This window comes from Miscanthus floridulus, chromosome 10 (assembly GCF_019320115.1).
Source record: "Miscanthus floridulus cultivar M001 chromosome 10, ASM1932011v1, whole genome shotgun sequence".
Taxonomy (NCBI): Eukaryota; Viridiplantae; Streptophyta; class Magnoliopsida; order Poales; family Poaceae; genus Miscanthus; species Miscanthus floridulus.
Genome location: NC_089589.1, coordinates 97,579,013 through 97,597,584, shown reverse-complemented (window position 1 = coordinate 97,597,584; position 18,572 = coordinate 97,579,013). Strand labels below are relative to the sequence as shown.

Here is an 18,572-nt window from a genome sequence, read left to right as displayed (position 1 = left end):
AGCAAGCGAACAGGCTAAAGGGCAGTGCCAGTGGATAGTTTCTTCTGGCAGTTTTCAAGATAGAAATAGAGAAATTAATGTGCTGTAGAAACTATCCTTTTCCAATACATGGTTTCTACAATAATTTTTATGCAAGAGATAACTTAAATGCAAATGCAACACAAAAATGCAATAGATCAACCGTGGCAAGCAACCATATAGCCTGATTGCTTTGTACCGATCAGATCAAACATATAGTACACTGCTTGGACTGCACATATAGTTTGCAGAATCATATATGAATCATACCCAAAAAAATAAAAGAAAATAGGTTGCGACATCAGGTTTCATCATCAGGTTGCGCAAGCAACAAAATAACTAAAGTTCATAATAAGGTGGCATCATCAGGTTGCACGGCACCATCTATGTTGCACAGCGCGGCCAAGCTGCGGTCCGGGTACAGGCGACGCGGCCGCAAGCTCCGCAGGCGGCGGCGCCAGACGGCCATGCGCGAGCTCGGTGGGCGGAGACACCGGGCGGACGCGGTGGCATGGCTCAGAACAGAGACGTTGCCGACGTCGTGCAGTGACTGCTGTGCCTCCTGCCAACATAACAGGCCAACAAATGCCAACATGCATGGGTTCGACGACGGAGTGCACTGCAGGAAGGCCTCATGGAGGCCAACGCCCGTGCCGTGGCTGCTGTGCCTCCTGCCCTCGACGGACGCGTCCATGGACAGTGCGGGTGACGTCCCTCAACTTGACGAACCACCCGTGGAGCCGGCGCGGCGCTCTTCGAGGCCGGCAGCGTGGTCATCGTACGTGTCCGTCGACCGGGACGAGCTTGCCAGCGACGCCGTGACGCTGCTGCTTCCTGGAGAGGCTTGCGGAGCAGCCGCCGGACCGAGCATCCGCCGCGGAGTCCGCCTGAGAAGCAGTGCGGCCGACGAGGACGACACAACATGCTGATGCTCGATCTCACCATCCGTGGCGCGCTCCCGCACGAGGTCGACCCCGCCAAGCGTTTCCCGGCGTGAGGCCCTCCGCGCCCGCCGCCGCGATGCTCCCCGCATCCACCACCGCGAGCATCCGCCACCGCGCGGCTCTCTGTGTCCGCCGCCGCGCTCGAGGCTCGCCGCGCCCGCCCCGAGCATCCGCCACTGCAGGGCTCTCTGCGTCCGGCACCGCGGGGCTCTCCGCGTCCGCCAGAGCGAACCAGGGGCGGACGAGAGAACGGAGAGGAAACAAGAGCGCGCTAGGGAAATTGGCGGCGGCGCGCAAGGGATCCGGGTGAGAGGAGGAAGAAACGAGTCGAGTCTCCCCATCGCTGATTCCATCGTTTCTTAGCGCATCGGTACGAGAGTCGACTCCCTTTCGTTTGGAAGAAACCGTTTCTCAGTTTTTTCTTCTATCTCCATAATAAATCTACTGTCACATCAACAAATTACTGAGTTGTTAAGATAATTAAGATAAATAGAAACTACTATAAATGCCTCATTGAGACTGTCCTAAAAGAGTAATTCCATTGGGGAGATACCAATACTATTCGCAAATAACCAAATACCGCTATAAAAGTTATTGTTTAATGGCGTCTTTTCTTTACGGGTTAGCTAGAAAGTACATAGCTGAGGCCTACAATATTGCTTATAGTTATTGGTACAGTAAAGATAGAGCAAACTAGAGCGTTGTACTTGACTTGTGGTTGTATAAATCTATATACAGTGAAATTTTAGCCAAACTAATAATTTCTGCATTTTTTAGAGGTGCATTTGCAAGCTCTAAATACATCCAAACTGTATTACTGGCTTCTGGCTTGATTTGACCAATCTTGAGAATTTACCGTTTGGACTTTGTGTTAAATATAAAGGGTGTGCTTCCAAGCATTTTGTCGGCAGAGATGAGAGATCTCGACTCTCAAGTGCCATATATTATACACAGTTCTACGAGGCTACGAGCCTCTGAATAAAAGGAAAATAATATGACCCCAGCCTGTTTCGCGGATTCCTTGACCCCTCCCTTCTCGGCCTCACCACGTGATCGCTCCAACTCCCTAATCTAAGGGCACAGGCGGGGCTACAAACACGTCCGCAGTCGGCACCCCAAGCGCACAATCGGCGACGAGCCGACCGAAGCGAGCTAGCCGCACGCCGCGCGAACGCCGAACGGTAGGTAACACCGAATGGCCGGCGCGTCGGAGGCCGCTTCTTTCCGCGTCTCCGCTTCGGCGCGGAGCAAGCACCACGGCACCGCGACGCCGCAGGGGCTAACGGCGGGCCGCGCGCGCGACGTGCTCGTGTTCGCGGCCGGCATCGCGGCGGCCCTGCTCGCGTTCGTTGGTACGGCGTTGTTCCTCGACCCCGGCGGGCGCGGAGGCCTGGTCACCCTGCCCGTCCCTGTGCCCGGCCCGGAGGACGGGCCGCGCACGTTCTACGACGATCCGGAGGTGTCGTACGCCGTGGCGTCGGGGCGGCGCCTCACCGGGTGGGACGCCAAGCGCGCGGAGTGGCTGCGCTCGCGCGGACTCGGCCGCCGGAACGCGCCGGAGCGCGTGGTGATGGTGTCGGGCTCGCAGCCGGAGCCGTGCCCCGGCGACGCGGGCGACCACCTCATGCTGCGGTTCCTCAAGAACAAGCTCGACTACTGCCGCCTCCACGGGATCGAGCTGCTGTACAACAGGGAGGTCCTGCACCCTGCCATGCGGGGCTACTGGGCCAAGATCCCCATCGTGCGCGCCGCCATGCTCGCCCACCCGGAGGCGGAGTGGGTCTGGTGGGTGGACTCCGACGCCGTCTTCACCGACATGGACTTCTCCCTCCCGCTCGCCAAGTACGCCGGCCGCAACTTCGTCGTGTACGGCTGGCCCAACAAGTTCTTCGTGAGGAAGTCGTGGCTGGGGCTCAACGCCGGCGTGTTCCTCATCCGCAACTGCCAGTGGTCGCTCGACTTCATGGACGAGTGGGCGCGCATGGGCCCCGCCTACCCGGAAGAGCACGCCCGGTGGGGGAAGGTGTTCAGGGACACGCTAAGCGACAAGGACTCCGACGTGGCGTGCGACCAGTCCGCGCTCGTCTACCTGCTCCTCAACGGCTGGGCGAGGCTGGGGAAGAAGACCTTCATCGAGACGGAGTACTTCTTCCAGGGCTACTGGAAGGAGGTCGTGGACCGCCTCGACGGCGTCGCTGCGCGGTACGAGGCCGTCGAGCGGCGCACGCCCACGCCGGGGCTCCGGCGGCGGCACGCGGAGCGGGAGCACCTGCGGTACGCGGCGGCCCGGAACGCGGCCGTGAGTGGCGTCGTCCCGGGGCCCGCCGGTGGCGGGGAGAAGGGGTGGCGGCGGCCGCTCATCACGCACTTCGTGGGCTGCCAGCCCTGCAGCGGCGGTCGGAACCCGATGTACTCCAGGGAGAGCTGCGACGACGGGATGCGCCGCGCGCTGGCGTTCGCGGACGACCAGGTGCTCCGCGCGTACGGGTTCCGCCACGCCGCCCCGCTCAACGACAGCGTGCGGGTGCTGCCGTTCGACTAGCCTGCTGCGCACGCGCGCAACGATTGATCACAATTCACAAGCGGCGAGATGAGAGGTAAAGGAACTGGGCCTATTTGGGCCTCGACTGTATCGTGTTTATAGATTTGAATAAGGGGACTGCTATTTTAGCTGGCGCCTGTTTTTTTAATTTAATTCTAATAATTATCCACAGAGCCGTTGAGGCTCGTAGCCTCGTACAGTACTGTGTATCATATGGCACTCGATCTCTCATCTCTGCCGACAAAATGCTTGGAAGTATCCTTTTTATTTTTAACACAGTACAAAAAAAAAATCAAGCCAGTACTCCCTCCAACGTACTTTCTATTTAGAGCTTGCAAATGCACCTCTAAAAAAATGCAGAAATTATTAGTTCCGTTAAAATTCCACTGTACAGTACATAGATTTATGCGACCATAAGACAAGTACTCCCCTCTAGTTTGCTCTATCTTTACCTTACCAGTAACTATAGGCAATCATGTTGTCGGTGTTTTGGAACCGGGGGTCCCTTAACCGACGAGTGAATTTGTGCTGCGTGCCCCTAATCCCGGATGGTGATGCAAAGAGACACAAGGTTTATACTGGTTCAGGCAATCGAGGCCATACGTCCAGTCTGAGAGATCGATCTTATGTTCCTTGCACCGGAGTGCTCGTAGTAGGGGGTTACAAGCTAGGTGAGAGAGGGAGCTAGCCCCAGGTCTCGGCGAGGGTGGTGCGGGCTGCTTGAGGCGTTGTTCTCAAGCAGCGTAGAGGTGTGTAGTTCTATCGGCGTGTTCGTCTTTTTTTCTTCCCCCCCTACGAGACCCAAGTCCTCTCCTTTTATAGTTGAAGGGAGGACGAAGGCAGTACATGTATCACTATGCGACGTCATGCCAATAGAAGTGGCACGTCCGAACCCTGTGGCCCGTTCCGGTGGCGGCGTGGCCGTAGGAGCGATCCGTCCTTGGAATACTGGAGCGGCGTGGTTGTCCCATCAGGTCCTGTGCGTCGTGGGAGCCCCGGGAATGTCTCGGAGCGGACGTGGCGGCGAACGTGCAAGCCCTGGTGGACAGATTGTGCGCGAGGCCGAGGCCTGGTCGGTGCCAAGGCTTGTACTGCGGTGGGGGGTCTCGGCAGGCATGAACCCCGAGATTGCCGAGGCCCCGGTGTACAGTGCCGAGGCTTTGAGCGGGCGGCGGGTCGTGGGTGCAGCATTAGGACACATTGGCCGGTAACCCCCGTCATACCCTGTCCCAGGCGCTGATCGTGGACACAGTGCTGGGACATAGTTTCCGGTAACCCCCGTCATACTCTGTCCCAGGCGCTGATCGTGGACACAGTGCTGGGACACAGTTGCCGGTAACCCCCGCCGTGCCCTGTCCCAGTCGGTACGGCGCTGATGCGACTTCGGGTCGCGTCGGCCATTCTGTGACGTTGAGCCGCTGTCCGGCTGAGATTGCGGCAGTGGTTGAAAGTATTAATGAGACGTGACGCGCTGTCGGGAGGGTCGACCGAGGTGGGGGGCGACGGACCACGGACAAGCCGGCCTCGAGCAACACAGAGAATGAGGCCTCGCACGAGACGAAGATCAGGCTCCTTGCCGAGGCCTCGCGCGAGAGGCCTCACGCGATACGGAGAACGTGCTTCCTGCCGAGGCCTTCCGTGGAGAGCCTCGGGCGGGGCGGAGACGGCGTTCCTTGCCAAGGCCTTCCCTGGGGAGCCTCGCGCGAAGCGGAGTTGGCGTCAGGATGCCGAGACCTCCTGCTCTATAAATGGGGGTGGCGTGTCCGAGCCCTGTAGCCGGCCACTATTGTGGTATGGTCGATGGAGTGGCCCCGTCCTTGTCGTGCAGAAGTGACGCGCCGGTGATCTTGTGCGTCGTGGGGCTCCAGTACAGCTTGATGCAGGACATGGCGGGCGACGTGCTGGTCATCGTGCGATGACGTCATAGGGAGCTGTGGCTCTGCAGATGCCGAGGCCGAGCCATCGTGGGGGGCTCGGCGGACATGGATCCTCAGGCTGCCGAGCCCCTGAAGCAAACTGCCGAGGCCTTGGAGGGAATTATTGGTCCTGGGTACTGATTCCGAGGCCACAGTATCCCAGACGTGGCTCCCCACGCTGCGTTGTTCTCGGAGCAGGAGTTGGCAGCATAGTGAGACATGGGCGTCAACCATGTGCATAGTGGTTAGCACAGTGGCGGGTAACCTCTGCCTAGTCCTGCCTCCTGTCCCGTCGGCCATTCCGCTGTACTGTGCCGAGCATGCGGCCGATGTCAGGGGCAGCAGTTGGCTGAGTTAATGCGACACGACGTTTTGTCAGAGGGACGGGTGAAGGAAGAGGCAGCGGAGTGCTGCCGAGCCCGCCTCGCGCGAGACGGAGGGTCGGCGGCCCAGCCGAGGCCTACGACGAGAAGGGGTCGGCCGAGGCCTTTGGTGGGGGATCGCCCGAGGTCAGCGGTGAGGGGGCCTCGGGCGAGTCGGAGAATCGGCTGAGGCCAGCGGTGTTTAGCTGGTTTCGACTTTTACGAAGTCTAAGTAGTCGTTTTTTGGTTCTTGCTTAGGGTACCCCTTCTCACTGTATCCGATAGTAGCCCCCGAGCCTTGGGGGGAGTGGAGGCACTCCCCCTGAGGTTTTGACGAGAATTGGCTCTTGATAGTTCCTATTGGGATGGTGTTTTGTACTTGAGGTTTCGGTGGGTGCGCGCGAGCGCACCCGCCGGGTGTAGCCCCCGAGGCCCTGGAGGAGTGATTTCACTTCTTTAGGGGCTTTTTTCTCTCTCGAGTGAGGGGTTTTCATCATGTTCGCCGGGCCCGTGGGTGCGAGTTCGGATCGCAGGGCCTCGACGATGCTGCGGAAAGAGCCCCTTAGCCTCCGCCTGGAGCGAGAGGGCCGTCAGGGGTTCCCCCGGCTTTTTGTACGACCCTCGTGCTTCCTTTTCGCTCGAAAGGAGGGGTGGAAGATGCCGTGCTACCCTCGGTGGGCGCAAGCGACGGCATTTCCGGTGAGCTGTTATCGGGTAAGTCCGAGTGGAGGCCCGTACCCCGTTCGCTGGGGGTCGGCTAGCGGTCCGGAGACGCGCTCCAAGAGTACCGGTGGGTTTCTCTAGTGGGTGCCAAGGCCGTTCACTGGGCCTCGGTGGCTCGGTGCCTCCCTATGGTGGGATCCCATTCGGAGACCTCCCTACCGGTCTCGAACACGACACAGGGCGCGCTTGTATAGGCTCGCCCGTAGTCGTCCCTGACTCTTTTGCCCTGGGGCAGCTGTCGAAACCCTTGGGGGCCCAGCCTTTGAACCCCTGGACCGTAACAGGCTCGGGTCGCTTGTCCTTATCTTGGGTGCAGGAAGAGCCCCCGAGCCTTCGCACGGAGCGAGAGGGTGGTCAGGGGTCCTCTTGACTTTTTTGTCCGTCCCCCACACGTCCTTTTCGCTCGGACGGGGGGCTGTTTGTCGAGCCCACTCGTGTGCGAGCCTGAGCCGCTGGGTCTCGGCAAAGTTGCAGGAGGAGCCCCCGAGTCTCTCGCACGGAGTGAGAGAGCGGTCAGAGGTCCTCCTGGCTTTTGGTTCGCCCCTCGCGCATGAGGGTCTGTCCGCCGAGCCCCCCTCGGGTGCGAGCCTAGGTCGCGGGGTCTCGGCGTCTTTTGCAGAAGAAGCTCCCTAGCCTCTGCACGGAGCAAGAGGGCCGTCAGGAGATCTTCTGGCTTTTTGAACGACCCTCGCGCTTCCTTTTCGCTCGGAAGGAGGGTTTGTTTTGCCGAGCCCCCTCGTGTGCGACCCTAAGTCGCTGGGCCTCGGCAATGGTTTGTAGGAAGAGTCCCTTAGCCTCTGCGTGGAGCAAGAGGGCCGTCGGGGATTCTCCTGACTTTTTATTCGACCCTCGCGCTTCCTTTTCGCTCGGAAGGAGGGGTGGAATGTGCCGCGCTACCCTCGGTGGGCAGGAGCGATGGCATTTCCGGTGAGCTGTTATCGGGTAAGTCCGAGTGGAGGCCCGTACCCCGTTCGCTGGGGGTCGGCTAGCGGTCCAGAGATGCGCTCCAAGAGTACCGGAGGGTTTCTCTAGTGGGTGCCGAGGCCGTTCGCTGGGCCTCGGTGGCTCGGTGCCTCCCTATGGTGGGATCCCATTCGGAGACCTCCCTACCGGTCTCGGACACGACACGGGGCGTCCCAAGCGTTTCGCTTGCTTGGGCCTCAGCCTCATATAGGCTCGCCCGTAGTCGCCCCTGACTCTGTTGCCCTGGGGCGGCTGTCGAAACCCCTAAGGGCCCAGCCTTCGAACCCCTAGACCGTAGCGGGCTCGGTGCCCAGTTCCTTTGCCTGAAAGGAATCGGGGGGGGGGGGGGTTATTTCTCTCCCTACGGCTAATAACGGCAGGCGCGTCTTTTGAGGCGGCTTTTTCGGGGAGGCGAAACGGCGCCTGCTGCTGCTGTGGTCGGACACGACGTGGCGTCAGCCGACGGGACGTACCTGCACGCGCGATTAATGAGGAGAGAGTGGGCGCGTGGGCGATAAGACCGGATCTGGATAACCGCGCCGGATTTTTTGGGGAAACTTCCCCGATTTCGTCGCCCGGTGGTTTCGTCTCGTCCCTGCATAAATACGCAAAGAGCCTCGCCCTCCCCCTTCTTACCTTTTCCGCATTCGCTTTCGCTGCCTCTGTGCCGTTGCTAAGAGCATAGAGCGCCGGGGAGGAGAAAGGCGAGAGCGAGAGACTGAAAGAAAGAGAGAGAGAGATTACCGCCGTAGCAGCGACCTCCACCACGCAATGGCTGGTGGTCCCGTCATCCTCCCGGCAGATCCCTAGGAGCGGTCTGACGTCACCGAGGAGAAGCTACAGTCGCTCGTGGAGGCCGGTCTTCTTCGCTCGATCACCGACCCTGACGAGCCGGAGTGGATTGCTCCGGGGAACGAGTCGGAGCCGAGGCCGCGCGACGGCTACGTGGTGAGCTTCGTCGTCTTCCACGAGCGAGGCCTCGGGTCGCCGGTGGATAAGTTCATGCGGGCGCTCCCGCACTACTACGGCGTGGAGCTTCACAATTTCAGCCCCAACTCCATCGCGCAGGCGGCCATCTTCGTCGTCGTCTGTGAGGGGTACTTGGGGATCGCTCCCCACTGGGAGTTGTGGCTCCACCTGTTCTGAGCGACGTTCACCACCAAGCCGGGGGAACGAGGGGGGCTCGGAAGGTGCAGAGGGCCGGCGGCTGCACCCTTCACATGCGCCAAGACCGGCAGTCCCTCTACATCCCGGCCCAGCTGTCATCGTCCAACCGTCGTTGGTACGACGGCTGGTTCTACCTCCGCAATGACGACGGAGGACTTCCTCCTTATACCGGGCGGGTTGTAGAGAGTCAACCAGAGAAGTGGGGATACGGCGTCATCAAGGTTGATCAGCCTAGGCTGGAGCCGCTCTTGCGGGCCTTGGGGAAGCTGCATGACCGCGGCCTTTCGGCGGTCGTGGTTGTGGCGGCCTTTCACCGCCGGAGGGTGTTGCCACTGATGGCCCGGTGGCGGCGGCTGTTCGAGATGACCCCGAGCGACCCGATTGCCGGTATCAAGATGTCCGCCTTCGCCCTTACCGACGACGAGACCCTGCGTCGGGTGAGAGAGGTGGTAGACGGGAAGCCGAAGATCGACGATTTGATGCCGTTCCCGATGCGCCCGTCGCGGGGGTACATTTCACTGGTGAGTTGGATGTTGCCGATGCTTTCGCGGCCTTCTTGTTTTCCGCCTTTTTTGTCTGTTGTCTTACTTCGTCGTTCCCGTAGGGGGATAAGAGACGTGCGAGACTCCCCGCCGCCCGTTCCCGAGGACGCCCGGCTGCGAGCCGTGAACAGGGCGCGCGCCGAGGAGGAGAAGAAGAAGAAAGATGCCAAGGAGGCGAAGCGCACGAAGGAGCTCCTCGCGCGTGAAAAGCTGGACGCCCGTCGCCGGCGTCAGAAGCTCGACGGTCTCCCGTTGGAGCCGTCTCCCTCGCCGTCGGTGTTGGATTCTTCGGGCGACGGCGGCGAGGGCGAGGTGGGAACGGCCTGCCTGGAACACCTCCCCGACATTAGGGAGATGGTGCCCAGGGCGCCGGCAAGGAGCCTGACGCTCCTAGGAGGAGGAGGTGTCCTAGGGCCGGTGGTGGCCCGTCCCAGGGCCAAGGCCGACATGCCCGAGGCGCGGGTGTCGGAGGAGCGTGCCGTCAGCCCGATGGGTTCGACGGTGGAGGTGGAGCGAGCGACGGTGGGGGCGACCCCGTCGTCTCCGTGAAGGGTCGAGGAGGTGCTGGGGTCCGACAGAGGCCAGCTGGCACCGGTGGACACCGAGGCCGCGCTGCTGCCACCACCGCCGCCGTTGCAGAGGAGGCTGGCGGTGTCGAAGCGGCTGCATCCCCGTTCACGGTAAGCATCTTTTCTGGTGGAGTCCGTAGTACTTCTTGTTTGCCCCTTGGTCGCATGCTGACCTTGGGAGTGTCTTTGCTTCCAGCCAGAAGCATCTGGTGGAAGATCCTGCCTTGGCGCCTCGTAAGGCGCTCAAGGTGAACGTTAGCTCCTCCGCCCATCAGGCAGCGGAGGCGCAGGCTGGCGTGCAGCGTGGCGCGGTGTCGGGCGGGGGCTGTTTCGGAGGAGGCGGCTGCCCAGGAAGAGGGTGCCGAGGCGGCCGTGGAGCGAGTGGAGGAGGAGGAGGAGCCCACGCCTTGCGATGTCATGAGTCTTGGGGCGAAGGAGGCTGGGGCGTCCACCATTGCCGAGGCCATTGAGGGTGAGGCCGGAGCCCCCGAGACCTCCAAAGTCAGGGCGGTGGACGCCGGGGCAATTGAGGTAGAGATGGCGGAGGCCAGAGCCCCTGGATCCGTCGAGGCCGAGGCGATGGAGGTGGAGACGGAGCAAGTTTTGGCGCCACCCCTGGTTCAGACAATCTCGTCTGATGATTCCTCCCAAGGGGAAGGAGGCGGCGGACGTCGAGGCGGGCCAGTACCGCGGAGCAGCCAGTCCCAGATCCCGCCGAGGGGAGTTCGGCCCTTGCCCGGCTATGGCCCGAGCCCCCGTGGGTGGAACTTCCCTCGTGTTTTCTGGTGGAACCGGGCTGATCCCAAGGGGGAGCCTATGTTCGCCCTTGAAGATATCGCAGAGGGGGGGCGGGTGGGATACCCTCGAGCAGTACCGCTAACTGGCAGTGCGGGTCGCTGCAGACAGCGATGACTATTATGGGACGGGACTTGCCCGGTGTCACCCAGGTAAGTACTTTCCTCTCCCGTGCCGCGTTGTTTTCTCTCCGAGCCCCCTCGCAATGTTTGACGTGCGTTTTTTGTTTTGCCCTCTTTAGGAGCTCGAGACCCGATCCCTTGGGAAATCGGTATTCCTATGAAGGGAGAGGGATATCTGGGACCAGCTCCGGCGGCAGAAGGGCCTGCTCCCGATGCTCAGGGGCTTTTGTCGGCGCGGAGTGCAGAAGTGGAGGACCTCCGCCTTCGTTGTGCTGACATTTAGGCCGAGTTGGCCACGGCTAAGGAGCAGTCTGCCCCTCTGGTAGCGAAGATCAAGGAACTGGAGGAGGAGCGAGACGCCTTCAGGTCTCGGGCCCAAGAAGCGATGGCCTCTGCCAAGGCCATAGCCGGGCAACTGGGTGCGGAGCAGAGCAAGCATCAGCTGACGAAAGTCGCCTTGGCCGAGGCTACCAAGGCGGCCGAGGCCTCTCGGGTCGAGGCCTTAGACTGGAAGAGCAAGGCCGGGGGTAAGTTCCGCCGAATCGTGCTCTTTGTTCTTTTTGTTCTGGTTCGCGTTTGACTCCTGACCCCTCGTTGCGACGTAGATCTGGAGAAAGAGGCCTCCCAGGCGGCTGAGGCCTCCATCGCAGCGCAAGCGGCGCTGGATGTTGAGGTCCGGGAGCATGAGGCGCTGCGCAGTGTAGTCCGTACTGCCTGCGAGGCCCTGGACATCGAGGGGGTCCAATCGGCCAGCTCCCTTGGGAGCCGCCTGATTGCGTTGAGCGGCCACGTCCACGAGAGGCTCCGGGGGGTGTTGCACACGGGCATCAAGCACGCCCTGGCCGTCATCTCCTCGCACTACGCTATCAACCTCGAGGCTGTCAGCGACGGCTACGTGTTGCCAGAAGATGATGAGGAAGCTGATGCAGAGGTCGCGAAGCTGTTGGAGGCGGCCGAGGCACCTGGCACAGCGCTGGCTGGTCTATTTGAAGAAGAGGTGGTCCCTCCCGCATCGGCCGCCGATCCTTGAGCTTTGACCTGGGCCAAAAGGGGCCATGTAACCGAATTGAGTTAGTTGCCGTATCGTGACATTTTTGTGGCCGTCGATGCCTTTAAAGTATTTGCGTACGTGGGTCTTTTAACCGTTTTCTGTTCTACTTCCGAGCCTGTGCCCTCTGTCTCGATCTTGGGAACCCGCAAAGAAATCCCTCGGAACCTAAGCTGTCCTTCGGCGAAGGGTGGTGAGGGAGCCGCCGTAGCCCAGAGGCGTAGGCCGTTCTCACGACTCGACCGGCCCTTTGGCCTCGAGACAAGCTTTTGGTCTTTGGGTTTCTTGTGTGGGTCCCGTCGGAGCGCGAGAGAGTTTGGCGTAGAAATTTTTTGAAAGACCATTAACAAACGGTGTTCAGGACTTAGGGGGTTCCCCCTTTTTAGCCCCCGAGGGAGGCTCGGCTTTGCAGAGGCAGAGCCGAGTCTCCCTTATAGCGCTATCGTGATGTCGAGCCCCTATTGATAGACAAGCTCTCTGTACAGAACTTCCTCGGAGCCTACGTTGTCCTTTGGGTGAAAAGGTGGTGAGGGAGCTGCCGTAGCCCGGAGGCGTAGGCCGTTCTCACGGCTCGGCCGGCCTTTTCGCTTTTGAGACGATCGTACTATCCTTAGGTTCTATACAATCGACTTGTCTATAAGGGGGGTTCCTCAAAAGATTATAACAACTAAGAACGCTTCTTTATTGTATTTCGAGAAACAATGTAAACAACGCTTGGAAATTTAAGGGTAGAAACGACGTAGCTGTTCTATGTTCCAAGCGTTGGTGAAGATTTCACCCTTCTCGTTGGCTAACTTATAGGTCCCGGGCTTCAGCACTTGAGCGACGATGTACGGCCCTTCCCAGGGTGGGGTCAGCTTGTGGCGGCCCTTGTTGCTCTGCCTCAGTCTCAGCACTAGGTCGCCCACCTTTAGGTCTTGGCTTTGGACGCGTCGAGCTTGGTAGCGTCGTAGGGCTTGCTGGTACCTGGCTGAGTGTAGCAGCGCGACGTCTCGGGCTTCCTCCAGTTGGTCGAGGGCGTCTTCGCGGGCGGTGCGGTTGCTTTGCTCGTTGTACGCCTGTAGCCTTGGGGAACCGTATTCTAAGTCAGTGGGGAGGATGGCCTCGGCTCCATAGACCAGGAAGAACGGTGTGAATCCCGTGGCTCGGCTCGGGGTGTTTCGTAGGCTCCAGATGACTGACGGAAGTTCGTCAAGCCATTTCTTGCCAAACTTCTTCAACCGGTTGAATATTCTTGACTTAAGGCCTTGTAGGATCATGCCGTTGGCACGTTCTACTTGGCCGTTCGTCCTTGGGTGTCCTACGGCCGACCAGGCCACCCGGATGTGGTGGTCGTCGCAGAACGTTAGGAACTTGCGACCGGTGAATTGTGTCCCATTGTCAGTGATGATGGTGTTAGGAACCCCGAACCTATGGATGATGTCCGTAAAGAACAGCACCGCTTGCTCGGATTTGATCTGAGTGATCGGACGAGCCTCGATCCATTTGGAGAATTTGTCGATGGCTACCAGCAGATGGGTATAGCCCCCGGGTGCCTTCTGCAGAGGCCCAACCATGTCCAGCCCCCCACACAGCGAATGGCCATGTGATCGGGATGGTTTGGAGGGCTTGGGCCGGGAGGTGCGTCTGTCGAGCATAGTACTGGCATCCCTCGCAGGAGCGTACTAGCTTCGTGGCGTCGGCCACCGCCGTTGGCCAATAGAAACCTTGGCGGAAGGCGTTACCCACGAGCGCCCGAGGCGCCGCGTGGTGCCCGCAGATTCCCGCGTGCAAGTCCCAAAGTAGGGAGTGGCCAGCCTCGGTGGTGATGCATCGTTGGAGAATACCCGATGGGCTATGCCTATACAACTCGCCGTCGCAGAGGACGTAAGTCTTGGCTCGTCGCGCAAGTCGCCGGGCCTCGGTTCTATCCGCAGGAAGCTCTCCTCGAACGAGGCGATCAAGGAAAGGGACTCGCCAGTCCGTTCCTTGGTCGGCCTTGGGAGGCTCTACGTCAATCACCATGGCCTCGGGCTCGGCTGGCGGGGTCTCGGTGGCAGAGGGGGCCTCGGGCCCTGCGTTGGGTTCGGCCGATATGCCCTCTTTCATCGCCGAGCCCTTGAATCCAACCACCTCGAAGGTAAGGACCTCCTTGCGGTAGTTGGAGGGAGTGCCAAAGTAGACGGGTAAGTCGATGCGCCCGAGGGGTCGTGTGCGCTTTCCAGGCATGACGCCGTGGAAGGGTGTGGAACCGCCTCAGAGCCATGACTGGTCGAGCTCCAGGAGCTCCAGAGTGTTGACGTAGAGGATGTTGAGGCCGCTGCCTCCGTCCATGAGCACTTTGGTGAGCCGGGTGTTGCCGACGATCGGGTCGACGACAAGCGGGTACTGCCCGGGGTTTGGAACATAATCGGGGTGGTCATCCCGATCAAAGGTGATTGCCTCCCGAGACCAATCGAGGTACCGGGGGGTGGCCACCTTGACCGAGAAGACCTCCCGACGTTCCCTCTTTCGCTGGCGCGCCGTGAGGCATGCCGAGGGTCCGCCAAAGATCATGAAGGCGTTGTGTACCTCAGGGAACCCATCATCTTTATCGCCGTCCCTTTCGCCGGTGCCCCTTTTCCTGGCCTCATCGTCGTCGGGGAGCCCAAGCCTGGCGTAGTAACATCGGAGCATGGTGCACTCCTCGAGGGCATGCTTCACCGGACCTTGATGGTAAGGACAGGGCTTCTTCAGCATGTCGTCAAATAGCCCGGGGCCCCGGGGGCCTTGGGGATTCCTGCGATCTGCCGCGGCGACATGGACGGCCTCGAGGACCTCCTGCTTCCCTGGGCGACCCTTCTTCTTTCTCTTGGGAACGCGGGTGGGCGAGGCCTCGGGGGCCTCGTCCTTCTGCTTCCCCTTGGCGTCGTTGTTGGGGAAGATGTCCCCAACCGCCTCTTCACCCAAGGCGAAGTTGGTGGTGATGTCGAGGAGTGCGGCCGCTGTGGTTGGTACGTTCCGGCCCAATTCTCGGACCAGGTCTCGGCAGAAGGTGCCAGAGAGGAATGCTTGGACGATTTCTGAGTCACCGACGTGGGGCAACTCGGTGCATTTCTTGGAGAAGCGCCGGATGAAATCTCAAAGAGATTCGTCCGACTTCTGGCGACAACCTTTGAGGTCCCAGGAGTTCCCGGGGCGCACGTAGGTGCCCTGGAAATTCCCGACGAAGACCCTCACCAAGTCGCGCCAGTCGTGGATCTGTGCGGGAGGAAGGTGTTCGAGCCAGGCTCACGTTGAGTCTGACAAGAACAAAGGGAGGTTGCGGATGATGAGCAGGTCATCTTCCGCACCGCCTAGCTAACAAGCCAGGCGATAATCGGCTAGCCATAGCTCGGGGTTCGTCTCGCCGCTATACTTTGTGAGGTTGGCAGGTTGCCGGAACTGGGCTGGGAAGTGAGCGTTGCGAATGGCTCTACTAAAGACCCAAGGGCCAGGTGGCTCGGGAGAAGGACTACGGTCCTCTTCACTGTCGTAGCGACTGCCTCGGTGTGGGTGGTAGCCCCGGGCGGCTCTGTCGCCACGGCGCCGTCGTCTGCCAACTACTTCGTGGTCGCCTTATGCCTCGTGCTGGTCTCCAGGTCGATCACGCACCGAGGGGGCCCCATTGGCCGCCGGCGCACGAGCGGGCTCGGGACGGACCGAGGCATCCTGGCCCCGACGAGGTCGCGCCGGTGGTTGCTCCAAAGTGCCTCCGCGCCGGCGGGAGGCGGAACTTTCGGCCTGCTGCACCGCAGTGGTCTCGAGGAGGTCGCGGAGCTCTTCGCGGACCCGTCGCCCCTCGGTGGTGGAGGGCTCGGGCATTGCTCGGACCAGCATCGTAGCCGCTGCGACATTCTGGCTAGCCCGATTAAAGATTGGGGGTGGCTCTCCCCCTCGTTGTCGTTGATGCGGTGATGGACGTCGCGGGCCCTCCCTCGGGCTCCTCCGCCCTCACCGCGCCCTTGCTGCTCCTGCTCGAGAGTGTCCCGAAGCTGTTGTAGAAGGAGTCGGTCTTATTCGACCTTGGCTTGAAGCTCGTGGAGCTGCTCCAGGTCTGGGCGTCGATGCCCCCCACGGACGGGATTCTCGTTTCGCGCCGCCGGGGCTACGAGACGCGGAGGCGTGGCATCGCCCGCCCTTGCCTGGGGCGGGGAATGGTTGCCTATCCTCTCGTCCTCTTCGCCCGCCCTTGGCATCCTGAGCCCGACGTGGAAGCACTCACGTGATGGATCGTAAGTCCCTTCATCGTCGGAGTCGGAATAACCGAGGCAGTAGTCGCTTGCGGCCAAGAATTGGCGCAAAGCCCCAGGGTTGTGGAGTTCGGAGAAATCCACCCCGGGCCATGCCTCGTCCTCGTTTGAGGAGTCGAAGTGGGTGCTCAGGTCGAGAGCGAAGCGCTGGCGGCATTCCGAGGGGTGCTCGTGAGCGGCAGTGTAGGCGTAGGCATAAGAGGCGGCGGCATTCCTCAACCCAAAGGGGCATGGGGACAGTGCCGTCTCCATATTCTGCCCCGCTGGGGTCGACTCTTCAGGGAGTGGTGGAGTGGAGCTAGACGACTGGGCATCGCCGCGAGCCACCGGCGATTTTCCTTTGTCTAGGCTCAGGCCAAACAGGTCCCCAGCCAGGGACCCCGTACCAACAGCTGGTCGCAGGATATCGGCGGGGAGTGGCGTGTCGCCCCGGGTTCGCGTAGCGTCGGGGTGGCCTTCCTCGCGTCTTGCCTGGCGAGCGTGGCGAGAGCGGCCGCCTGGGCGCCGCCTACGCCCGGGCTGCCGGGGCGTGACTTCATCGTCGGACAGTGGGGCTCGAGGGGCGAGGAGCACCATATCGTACTCATGCCCTAGAGACATGAACTCTAGGCTCCCAAACCAAACTACGGTGCCGAGACGCAATGGTCGTATGGGGTCTGCCATCCGGGTCCTGCTGGGACGATGAAGCTAACACGCAGCGGCCCCTACCTGGCGCGCCAACTGTCGGTGTTTTGGAACCGGGGGTCCCTCAACCGACGAGTGAATTTGTGCTGCGTGCCCCTAATCCCGGATGGTGATGCAAAGAGACACAAGGTTTATACTGGTTCAGGCAATCGAGGCCCTACGTCTAGTCTGAGAGATCAATCTTATGTTCCTTGCACCGGAGTGCTCGTAGTAGGGGGTTACAAGCTAGGTGAGAGAGGGAGCTAGCCCCAGGTCTCGGTGAGGGTGGTGCGGGCTGCTTGAGGCGTTGTTCTCAAGTAGCGTAGAGGTGTGTAGTTCTATCGGCGTGTTCATCTTTTTTTCTTTCCCCCCCTACGAGACCCAAGTCCTCTCCTTTTATAGTTGAAGGGAGGACGAAGGCAGTACATGTATCACTATGCGACGTCGTGCCAATAGAAGTGGCACGTCCAAACCCTGTGGCCCGTTCCGGTGGCGGCGTGGCCGTAGGAGCGATCCGTCCTTGGAATACTGGAGCGGCGTGGTTGTCCCATCAGGTCCTGTGCGTCGTGGGAGCCCCGGGAATGTCTCGGAGCAGACGTGGCGGCGAACGTGCAAGCCCTGATGGACAGATTGTGCGCGAGGCCGAGGCCTGGTCGGTGCCGAGGCTTGTACTGCGGTGGGGGGTCTCGGCAGGCACGAACCCCGAGATTGCCGAGGCCCCGGTGTACAGTGCCGAGGCTTTGAGCGGGCGGCGGGTCGTGGGTGCAGCGTTAGGACACAGTGGCCGGTAACCCCCGTCATACCCTGTCCCAGGCGCTGATCGTGGACACAGTGCTGGGACACAGTTTCCGGTAACCCCCGTCATACTCTGTCCCAGGCGCTGATCGTGGACACAGTGCTGGGACACAGTTGCCGGTAACCCCCGCCGTGCCCTGTCCCAGCCGGTACGGCGCTGATGCGACTTCGGGTCACGTCGGCCATTCTGTGACGTTGAGCCGCTGTCCGGCTGAGATTGCGGGAGTGGTTGAAAGTATTAATGAGACGTGACGCGCTGTCGGGAGGGTCGACCGAGGTGGGGGGCGACGGACCACGGACAAGCCGGCCTCGAGCGACACAGAGAATGAGGCCTCGCGCGAGACGGAGATCAGGCTCCTTGCCGAGGCCTCGCGCGAGAGGCCTCGCGCGATACGGAGAACGTGCTTCCTGCCGAGGCCTTCCGTGGAGAGCCTCGGGCGGGGCGGAGACGGCGTTCCTTGCCGAGGCCTTCCCTGGGGAGCCTCGCGCGAAGCGGAGTTGGCGTCAGGATGTCGAGACCTCCTGCTCTATAAATGGGGGTGGCGTGTCCGAGCCCTGTAGCCGGCCACTGTTGTGGTATGGTCGATGGAGTGGCCCCGTCCTTGTCGTGCAGAAGTGACGCGCCGGTGATCTTGTGCGTCGTGGGGCTCCAGTACAGCTTGATGCAGGACATGGCGGACGACGTGCTGGTCATCGTGCGATGACGTCGTAGGGAGCTGTGGCTCTGCAGATACCGAGGCCGAGCCATCGTGGGGGGCTCGGCGGACATGGATCCTCAGGCTGCCGAGCCCCTGAAGCAAACTGCCGAGGCCTTGGAGGAAATTATTGGTCCTGGGTACTGATTCCGAGGCCACAGTATCCCAGACGTGGCTCCCCACGCTGCGTTGTTCTCGGAGCAGGAGTTGGCAGCATAGTGAGGCATGGGCGTCAACCATGTGCATAGTGGTTAGCACAGTGGCGGGTAACCTCTGCCTAGTCCTGCCTCCTGTCCCGTCGGCCATTCCGTTGTACTGTGCCGAGCATGCGGCCGATGTCAGGGGCAGCAGTTGGCTGAGTTAATGCGACACGACGTTTTGTCAGAGGAACGGGTGAAGGAAGAGGCAGCGGAGTGCTGCCGAGCCCGCCTCGCGCGAGACGGAGGGTCGGCGGCCCG

The 18,572-nt window shown here is 61.0% G+C and overlaps 1 protein-coding gene across 1 annotated transcript; it reads left to right on the top strand.

Moving 5' to 3' along the window:
- Positions 1-2,157: 2,157 nt before the first annotated feature.
- LOC136489111 (probable glycosyltransferase 6) lies at positions 2,158-3,504 on the top strand. Its single transcript, XM_066485834.1, has one exon. The coding sequence runs from the start codon at positions 2,158-2,160 to the stop codon at positions 3,502-3,504; it is 1,347 nt and encodes a 448-aa protein (XP_066341931.1).
- The last annotated feature ends 15,068 nt before the right edge of the window (positions 3,505-18,572 follow it).

Coding starts and splice junctions, on each gene's coding strand:
- LOC136489111 (XM_066485834.1), top strand. CDS start 2,158: ATGGCCGGCGCGTCGGAGGCCGCTTCTTTCCGCGTCTCCGCTTCGGCG.